This window comes from Dendropsophus ebraccatus, chromosome 10 (genome assembly GCF_027789765.1).
Source record: "Dendropsophus ebraccatus isolate aDenEbr1 chromosome 10, aDenEbr1.pat, whole genome shotgun sequence".
NCBI classification, from domain to species: Eukaryota; Metazoa; Chordata; class Amphibia; order Anura; family Hylidae; genus Dendropsophus; species Dendropsophus ebraccatus.
The window spans coordinates 76,159,660-76,170,100 of record NC_091463.1 but is presented as its reverse complement, the minus strand read 5'-3'; the positions used below and the strand labels follow the sequence as shown (position 1 = coordinate 76,170,100).

Genomic DNA, 10,441 nt, shown 5'->3' with positions numbered 1-10,441 from the left:
GGGACAGACATGAATAAGAGTGATAAAAATACATACCTGTATTTGAGTGCATTCATACATTCATCTATATGAGAAAAATACAATATATATTAAAAGTACAAAAAAACTAAAAATGTATAAAAAAAATTAATAATATATATATAAATATATATATATATATATACAAAATAAAAAATAAATAATAAATAATAAATATTTTTTTATATATATATATATATTTTTTTTAGTTTTTTACTTTTACTTTTTAGTATTTTTGTACTTTTAATATATATTGTATTTTTCTCATATAGATGAATGTATGAATGCACTAAAATACAGGTATTTTTATCACTCTTATTCATGTCTGTCCCAATTTACATATTATAATTATATATATATATATATATATATATATATATATATATATATATATCGGAAAAGAAAACTGAAAAGATCTTGATCTTTTTGCTACATTATATTTTAGGAGAAAATAATAAAGAACATTCCAGTTTTATCTTGTGTTACCGCTCTATAGACTCTAAAAGGCTGTAGCCTGGCTTCCAACTAGTCCTGCGCCTTCGTTATTGCCTTCTCATTGGAGTCTGCCTTGGCAGTGGGCTTACCCTGATCTGCAGAATGTTCAAAATTAGCAGTGTCCTGCAGAGTGTTGCACAGTGGTTTTCATGGTCAGTGTACTGTACTAGTACTTTGCATAGAGTCATTTATGGTCCGTGTTTTACAGAGTGTTGTAAAGTGTTTCTTATGGGCAATGTTCTGCAGGGCAATGTTCTGCAGAGCATTGCACAGTTTTTTATATGGGCAGTGTATTGTAGTGAATTGTACAGTCTTATTTCTGAGCAGTGTTTTGCAGAGTATTACAGTTTTATGAGACGCCTTGTTGCCACATGCGGTGTTACATTTCAGCGGTACCCAGCGTGGTGCCCCCTTATGTGATAATGGATGTGCTAATAGCTTGTTCATGAATGTCCTATGGTAGACGTCAATTCCATATTATAATATCGGACAGTATGCTTTGATATGATAACTTGTGGTCATAAACAGCGGGGTATCTAGAGCCGTGAGTATAGATGGTCGGCTATCAGTCCCGATCAGGTGGATGCCAAATTGCCAAATTTATAACTTTTTCCCCCAGAGAACCCTTTAATGTTTGACCAGATTTATCTTTTTTCTCTTTTTGGATGACCCAGGTGACTTTCTATCTCTTAGCTGTGAAGTCAAATGGCATTCTGGGTTTAAAGACATGCTGGATATACTGCTGACTGATGAAAGGGTGAATCGCTCTCCAAATCTCATAGTTCCTGTGCTGGTCTACAGGTAAAAAAGAGAAAATGTTACAAGGCAAGAAATGGGCACAAATTAAAAAAAAAAAAAAAATCCAAAATAGAACTTTCTAGGCAATAACAAAACTGTAGATGTTATCCTGGTGTCTTTCTTGTAAGTTGTAATAATTCTCTCTTACCTCATAGCGCAAATACAAAGATCACAGATGAAGAAGAGCTGAAAGAAATTCTCATAAAGGCCAAAAACATAACAGGTATAATACAGGCAAGAAATAATACAGGGTTAATGCTTCTTCTAGAGATGGTGGTGAGGTTGAATAATTTGAGGCTAAGGCTATGTTCACACAACGTGAACATCCGGCCGTTCCGTGACCCCGTCCGGGTCACAGAACGGCCGGTCTCTGCCCGGATCATCCCGGCTGGTACTTAAGTACCGGCCGGATGATCTTTTCGGCCGCTTGCTTCACTGTGTAAACTGACAGGGTTTCATTGAATTGCGGCCGCAGAGAGCTGACATGTCAGTTATTTGCAGCCCCGTACGGGATCTGGGCCGGAGCGTGTACGATGTGTATATGCTCCGGCCGGGATCCCATTGAAGCAAAGGCATTGTTCCACCCCGCAAAAAGAACAGCCATCGGCAACAACGGCTGTATTTTTACGTAGTGTGAACATAGCCTAAAGGTGTAACAGTAGCTAAGCTAACACTGGCGTATACAGTATATTTATAAAAATGCATAAAGATAAGTGTTGTGCCGCGCTACACCGAAGGTATACACTAGTAACAAAACCCCCACAATTGATGGGAACACTCACCCCGTTCCTATGCGCGGGTATGCTGAGACTTGTGATCCTTGACGTTAACAAAGTGGATGTTCGTTAAGTTGATTCCTCTGGTTTTCGCAGATGACAAACAGAGTCCTTGTAGTTTGCAAGGCTCGCGCCCCGACCGGTGGCACGTGTAGCCCTTGCTAGAGTAATCCTGAATGGAAATCCTCTGTGACGTCACAGATACTACAAGTCGCTATGTGAGGCAAAAAGCTTCCTCAACGTGTTTCAAAGGTTCTGACCTTCTTTCTCAAGAGGATTTGGCCTCCATACACGATTCCCTTATATAGGTTAGCATTCATTCCACAGTCCACATTTAATCCTCCCGGTTGTGCCATCTATACCCTTGTTATGATCTCTACTCTGTTGTACAGTTGGGGCTATTTTAAATCCAAGGTTTTGTGCTTTACAATATATAATTTTTGTTTTTTCCGGGATAAAATCCCCTATGACTTTATCCTGCTTGAGAATATTCCAATGATTTTGTTTAATTATGTAGTAATTAATGGGATATCAAATTGAGTATTAGATTGATTTTGTACTTCTCTTTCTTTCTTATTATTATTTTTTATTAATTGTTCTCTGTCTATCTCCCCTACTTCTTTGCTAATCTCTTTCAGTTTGTTTTGTTGATACCCTTTCTGTAAAAATTTTACTTGTAGTGCCTGTGCTTCTTCCTCGTATATTGCCTTGTGTGTACAATTCCTTCTTAGACGTAAAAATTGACTCTGTGGGATATTTAGAAGCCACATTGGTAAGTGGCAACTATCTAAAGAAATAAAACTTTTACTATCAGTAGGCTTATGGTAGGTTTTTGTACATAATTGGCCATCCTGAATATATATAGTAAGGTCTAAAAAATGAATATTAGTAGTACTGTATGTGGGCATAAAATTCAAATAGAAATCATTTTTATTAAAGGGGTTGGCCATTTTATAGTAAAATAGTTCAATGTACAGTATTAGTAAGGGTACTCACTGTATATACTGACAGCAGCTCCCTGTGTACCTCATAGAGCTAATATCAGACTCCCCTCCTCCAGGCTGTGCTGTCCTGCTCTGTGGTGTTTTGGTCTATAAGATGGCTGACATGGAGGAGTATGTGACCAGGCCCCGCCCCCAGTGTCCACCACTGAGCCTGTATATGTCTATGGAGGACACAGGGGACAGGGCATGGTCACATGCTTCTCCATGTCAGCCATTTTATGGACAGAAACAAAACAGAGCAGGGCAGCCCAGCCTGGAGTAGGGGAGTCTGATATTAGCTCTATGAGGTACACAGGGAGCTGCTGTCAGTATATACAGTGAGCACACTTACTAATACTTTGTACTTACCTATTTTACTATAAAGTGGCCAACCCCTTTAATCTTAGTTAATCTCACTACGTATATTTCAGTCAGTATTGTGGTCCTCATATTGCAACCAAAACCAGGAGTGGATTAAAAACACAGAAAGGATCTGCTCACACAATGTTGAAATTGAGTGGATGGCCGCCATTTAATGGCAAATATTTGCTGTTATTTTAAAACAACGGCTGTTGTATTGAAATAATGGCAGTTATTTACTGTTATATGGCGGCCATCCACTCAATTTCACCATTGTGTGAACAGATCCTTTCTGTGTTTTTAATCCACTCCTGGTTTTGGTTGCAATATAAGGACCACAATACTGACTGAAATATACGTAGTGTGAACCCAGCCAAAAACTGATCGAGTGAGTGCTGATCGCCCTCCCAAATAAAAACCACATCGTCAATAAATCTTTTCCAGAGGACCAGGCCCGCGGCAAGCCTTCCTCGTGGGTATATGGTGGACTCCTCCCACCATCCCACGTATAAATTAGAATAACTAGGCGCGAACCTGGTCCCCATTGCCATCCCCCATGTCTGGAGGTAAAACTATTCTCATATAAAAATAAATTATGTGTTAATATAAAATACATTGTCCAATATATGTAACCTGTTGGACAATGTATAGATTTTATATTAACGCGTAATTTCTTTTTATATGAGGATAGTTTTTACCTCCAGACATGGGGGACGGCAATGGGGACCTGGTTCGCGCCTAGTTATTCTAATTTATACGTGGGCAGGTGGGAGGAGTCCACCATATACCCACGAGGAAGGCTTGGCGCGGGCCTGGTCCTCTGGAAAAGATTTATTGACGATGTGGTTTTTATTTGAGAGGGCGATCAGCACTCACTCGATCAGTTTTTAACTAAGATTAATGAAAATGATTTCTATTTGAATTTTACGCCCACATACAGTACTACTAATATTCATTTTTTAGACCTTACTATTTATATTCAGGATGGCCAATTATGTACAAAAACCTACCATAAGCCTACTGATAGTAATAGTTTTATTTCTTTAGATAGTTGCCACTTACCAATGTGGCTTCTAAACAGGGCCGTTTCTAGGTAATTTTAACTACAGGGCGAATCTTGCTAAAAGCGCCCCCCCCCCAAAGTGATGTTGGGTGGGGGTATGTTGTTAGGGAGAAGCAGTGTGTGTTTTATGGCATAGAGCAGTGTTATTCAACCCTTTTCCTCTTGAGACAAAAAAGAATGTCATACAGTGACTCACAGGGACGTCTTCTTTGATCTGAGGCATCACTTTTCCTTTTTCTCTCCATCTGGCCCGGACCACCATGATGATTTCTTGCAGCAACAATTCATCTCTTCTGAACCTGTCAGACAAACATCTTAGGCTCCGCACTTTTACCACAACTTCTACTTTTTTGAGTCATGTCCCAAAAGTCAGTAGGTATGTATGTGGGTTGCCCCCTGTATGTAGGATCCTCTGCTGTGTCCCCATATAATAATAATGCAACCTTCTTTGCCTTCATATAGTAATAATGCACCTGTGCAGGTTGGCCCACCTCCCCAATAGGTAGTGTCCCTGTGTAGGCATATCCCCTGTTAGATTCCCCCCCCCCTGTGTAGGCATATCCCCTGTTAGATCCCCCCCCCTCCTGTGTAGGCATGTCCCCTGTTAGATCCCCCCCTGTGTAGGCATATCCCCTGTTAGATCCCCCCCCCCCCCCCTGTGCAGGCATGTCCCCTGTTAGATCCCCCCCTGTGTAGGCATATCCCCTGTTAGATCCCCCCCCCCTGTGTAGGCATGTCCCCTGTTAGATCCCCCCCTGTGTAGGCATATCCCCTGTTAGATCCCCCCCATGAAGGCATATCCCCTGTTAGATCCCCCCCTGTGTAGGCATATCCCCTGTTAGATCCCCCTGTGTAGGCATATCCCCTGTTAGATCCCCCCCCCCCCCCTGTGTAGGCATATCCCCTGTTAGATCCCCCCCCCCTGTGTAGGCATATCCTCTGTTAGATTCCCCCCCCCCCCTGTGTAGGCATATCCCTTGTTAGATCCCCCCCTGTGTAGGCATATCCCCTGTTAGATCCCCCCTGTGTAGGCATATCCCCTGTTAGATCCCCCCCCCTGTGTAGGCATATCCCCTGTTAGATCCCCTCCCCCCAATTATATTCACAAAATGTCCAGGAGAGAAAGTGAGTATATCTTTCTATTCAATTCAATGCAACCGGGAGGATTAAATGTGGACTTTGAGTTGTTTGCTTTTTTGTAAAAAGAGATCCTGACAAGAAGGGTTAATCCTGAGGAATGAATGCTAACCTATATAAGGGAATCGTGTATGGAGGCCAAATCCTCTTGAGAAAGAAGGTCAGAACCTTTGAAACGTGTTGAGGAAGGTTTTTGCCTCACATAGTGACTCGTAGTATCTGTGACGTCACAGAGGATTTCCATTCAGGATTACACTAGCAAGGGCTACACGTGCCACCGGTCGGGGCGCGAGCCTTGCAAACTACAAGGACTCTGTCATCTGCGAAAACCAGAGGAATCAACTTGACTAACATCCACTTCGTTGACGTGAAGGATCACAAGTCTCAGCATACCCGCGCATAGGAACGGGGTGAGTGTTCCCATCAATTGTGGGGGTTTTGTTACTAGTGTATACCTTCGGTGTAGCGCGGCACAACACTTATCTTTATGCATTTTTGTTATCAATAAGTAGGAGCAGAAACCACTGGTTGTAGCACGCAGCAACACGGACACTAAGTATCATTAGTGTACCCTTACATCAGGAGCGCGGTTGTTTTACTTTACTAGTATATTTATAAAATTTGACGTATGGTGGCAGCTAGAGATGAGCGAACCGAACTGTTACGAACCAGTTTTGTTACGAACTTTAGGAAAAGTACGGTTGGGGACCAAACCGAACTTTGAGAAAGTTTGTTACGAATCTGGTAAAAATAACGGCGACGCAAAATTGTACTTTTGGCACAGAATAGACCAGGATACAAAGGATTATTACTCCTATAATCACTTGTATCCTGGTTTTCTGTGAATATCAAGATGTGTGACGTCACCCCTGTTAGGGTCAGACCTTAAGTTCGTCTCCTCAGATAAACCTGGGTGCTGCCTAATCAAAAATGTAATGTTACAGCTGTCTGTGAGTATTAACCAAGACACATTAAAGCAACTTCAGTGTTCAAGCTTATCGAATTTATTAAGGGAAAATCAGTTCATATCTTTACAATCAGGTTCAAAAGTCCAATCACTGTCCCAGAAACAAAAAAAGTTCAAAAAAAAGTCCCATCAGCTGTCCTATCACTGCACAGTTGTGTAGAAAAACAACTGTGCACGCCAGTGCTGATGTCTGGTCTTTTAATTATAGGAAAGGGCAGTGCATGTCTGTTACTGCCCATTGGGTCAACATTCCCCCAGAAGACCACCAGAAAGTTAGCCCATTCTTGCCACTGTCACCTTTCGGTTGCTTTAGGGGGCCAGTTCTGCACAAGTTCTGCCGCCTCCTCCAATAATCTCTTCTCAACCATACTGGGCTGTTTGCAATCAACTGCTACTGCCTCCTCCTCCCCCTCCACCCCACTGGGTACAATACAGTACTATTACTGCTGCTGGTTCCACTGTCAAATGTCTGTTTTCCACCCTACTGGGTCCAAGGAACTTTGTGTCCTATGTCCCGTGTAATCACTTACACCTTGGCTAATTTTTTTTCACTATTTTTGCACTTTGATGTTTTCCACTTTTTTCATTGTAGTAGCAACTGCAACTAAACGAAACTATACCCTATCAGACTCCCACTATTGTAGCTGCAATTATTCAGCCGTTATTGCAAGGTTCGTTTTAGTTCGGTTCGGCCGAATCCAAACTTAACGAAAGTTCGCCGGATCGAACCGAACCAAACGTTTCAAAAGTTCGCTCATCCCTAGTGGCAGCAAATATGTAACAGAGCCCTTCGTTTAATTTTTTTTTAAATATTGGCAGACAGCAATAAAGTGTACTGCGACAATTTGGGTGTTAGACAAAATAGGTCACAGAGGTGTATACAGGAAAATTATACACTGCCTACCTGCCTGTCTAAGTAGCTGATGTCCTAGTAGTCTATGCACTGTATGGACGTAGCTATATGCTGAAGCCCTAAGAAAGGCTTTTGGGGTCTTCACTGCCTAAAATCTCTTAAAATCCTTACTGTCCCAATTAGACAACAACAATTATAATGTAGGAACAAATATTATTATTATTATTATTATTATTTATAGAGTGCCCTTAATTCCAGAGCGCTATACAAGAGATAGGGGGTAACAAACAGGAACAATACAAGATCATAGATCTGTCTGAATAAAGCAGCTGCTGTTCAGGTAGCCAGGCTATTTCCTGTATACCCGGACGGAATATACTGTACTGTGTCTTGTAGTAGCCCTAACAAGGGCTTTGAGGGTCTGTCCTGCCTAGAAGCATCTAAATCCTCACTCTCCCTGCTCCAGCCTCTCTCCCTGACTACCTTCAAGATGGCATCTGACGACGAGCAGGAAAAGGCAAATGAATGTAGACTCTGTTCTTGTGATGCCAGCATGCTCCTGTAACGCCTGGAGTCGTGGATCCACTGAACCGTCACTAGCGATGGCACTAACCGCACCAGGGAGCGGAGTCTAAGGGGCCGCTGGTTTTCACCAGAGCCCGCCGCAAGGCGGGATGGGCTTGCTGCGGCAGGCGACCCCCAGGCCGCTACCCCTGGCTTGGTTGCTAGTGACAGCAGGCGAGGCGTGGCAGGAGCAGTAGGCAGAAGATAGTGCAGGCAGAGGTCTGTAGACGTAACCGCAGGTGGCAGACAGTACTCAGGAAACAACAGGTTAAGCAGCGGACAGGAGCTAGGGATCGGGACAGCAGACAGGAACTGGGAACAAGGACTAAGGTCAGGAACAACAGGGAGCTGGGCCAAACGCTATGGGAAGCATGTAGAGGCTCCAACACCTGTAGTGGGGCAGGGCTGGGATTTATAGGAGAGTGTGTGAGCAGCAACCAATTAGGGGCGGACTGCCCCTTTAACCCTGAGACAGCTGGCACGCGCGCCCTAGAGGGCGGGGGCGCGTGCGCCGGCCGGCACAGCGGCGGACAGGAGCGGGGCGAGGTGAGGGGCCCCCAGGGGTCGAAGTGGCAGCAGCGCCTGGTCCCTGCATGTGGACACCGGCGGCTGCAGGACAGGGTGAGGGAGTGCGGCGGCGGTTCGGAGCGCGGGACACCGCCGCAGCCCTGACAGCTCCTAGGGCCTGTCACACCCCCCTGCATAGTTATTGGACCAAAAAAGACGCCAGGGAAGGCGGGGAGGGAAACAAATTTTTACTGCGTTATCGGTCTGATGCTCGGTCAAAAACGAATATGTTGAATAGCTTAGTATTCGATTGAATACCTACTCCATCAAGTACTACTCGCTCATCATCATAGAATTCATGAGAAAGAAAATCTCAAACCTGTTGCTACTTACCTAAAAGATAATATTTGGACACTTTTGATAAGAAGCCATTGTTTCTTCTGATCGCATTGTCCATGTATGAACATTTACTATAAGTTGTTTAGACCAGTGTTTCTCAACCTTTTCAAGCCAAGTACCCCCATGCGACAAGAAGCTCCAGCCGAGTACCCCCAAGGATACGATTCATTATAATCTTTGCCCTAGAGAAGATACACCCATACATTTTGCAGCAAAATCCACTGCAATACTCTGTACTGTTTTGGCCCATAGTTTTGCATTTTTGCAGCAGATTTTCATTCTTTTACGAGAATGTAGCCACTGGCTATTTAACGTATTAGCTGCCTGGCCTTACAGATCATACTTACCTGACAATGCTCCCACCTGCTTCTCAGTCTCGCAGGTCACAGATCAGTGGCTGCAGCAGGCAGTCAATAAGTTGGGAGCTAGGGAAGCAGGCAGAAGCTTGATCAAGTAATAATATGCCCCTTTCAGCTAGATATGTCCCTGCAGCCACATATGCCCCTTTTGGCTAGGTATGCCTCTTGCAGCCAGGTATGTCCCATGGAGCCAGATTTGCCGCTAGCCAGATGTGTCCCATTGAGCTGGATATGTCTCCCTGCAGCCAAATAACACCTCCAACATAGCCAGATACCTTCCCCATGTAGCCAGATACCCCCCCCCCCCAACGTAGCCAGATACCTCCCCCATATAGCCAGATACCTCCCCCCATGTAGTCAGATACCTCTCCATGTAGCCAGATTCCTCCCCCATGTAGCCACATACCTGACCCCACGTGGAGCCACATACCTCCCCCATGTAGCCAGATACCTCCTCCATGTAGCCAGATACCTTCCCATGTAGTCAGATACCTCCCCCATGTAGTCAGATACCTCCCCCCATGTAGCCACATACCTCCACCATGTAGCCACATACCTCCTCCATGTAGCCAGATACCTTCCCATGTAGTCAGATACCTCCCCCCATGTAGTCAGATACCTCCCCCCATGTAGTCAGATACCTCCCCCCATGTAGTCAGATACCTCCCCCCATGTAGTCAGATACCTCTTCCCATGTAGTCAGATACCTCTTCCCATGTAGCCAGATACCTTCCCATGTAGCCAGATACCTTCCCCATGTAGCCAGATACCTCCCCCATGTAGTCAGATACCTCTTCCCATGTAGCCAGATACCTCCCATGTAGCCAGATTTTCCCCCATGTAGTCATATACCTCCCCCATGTAGTCAGTTACCTCCTCCCATGTATCCAGTTTCTTCCCGATGTAGGTAAAGATACCTGCCCCATGTAGTGAGATTCCTCCCCCATGTAGCCAAAAAAACCTCTTCATGTAGCCAGATACCTCCCACTTGTAGCCAGATACCACCTAATGGAGCCAGATAGCCAGATGTAGTCAGATACCCTTCCATGTAGCCAGATACCTCCCCCATGTAGTCAGATTCCTCCCCCATGTAGCCAGAAACCTCTTCATGTAGCCAGATACCTCCCATGTAGCCAGATACCTCCCACGTGTATCCAGATAC

General features: G+C 44.2%; 1 protein-coding gene across 1 annotated transcript in view; it reads left to right on the top strand.

Moving 5' to 3' along the window:
• LOC138766090 (uncharacterized) overlaps positions 1-10,441 on the top strand; it is a 43,048-nt gene that overhangs the window by 26,754 nt on the left and 5,853 nt on the right. Inside the window, exons 2-3 of the mRNA XM_069943427.1 lie at positions 1,188-1,314; positions 1,467-1,534. Coding sequence (XP_069799528.1) covers positions 1,188-1,314; positions 1,467-1,534 — 195 coding nt within the window. The remainder of the gene's footprint in view (positions 1-1,187; positions 1,315-1,466; positions 1,535-10,441) is intronic.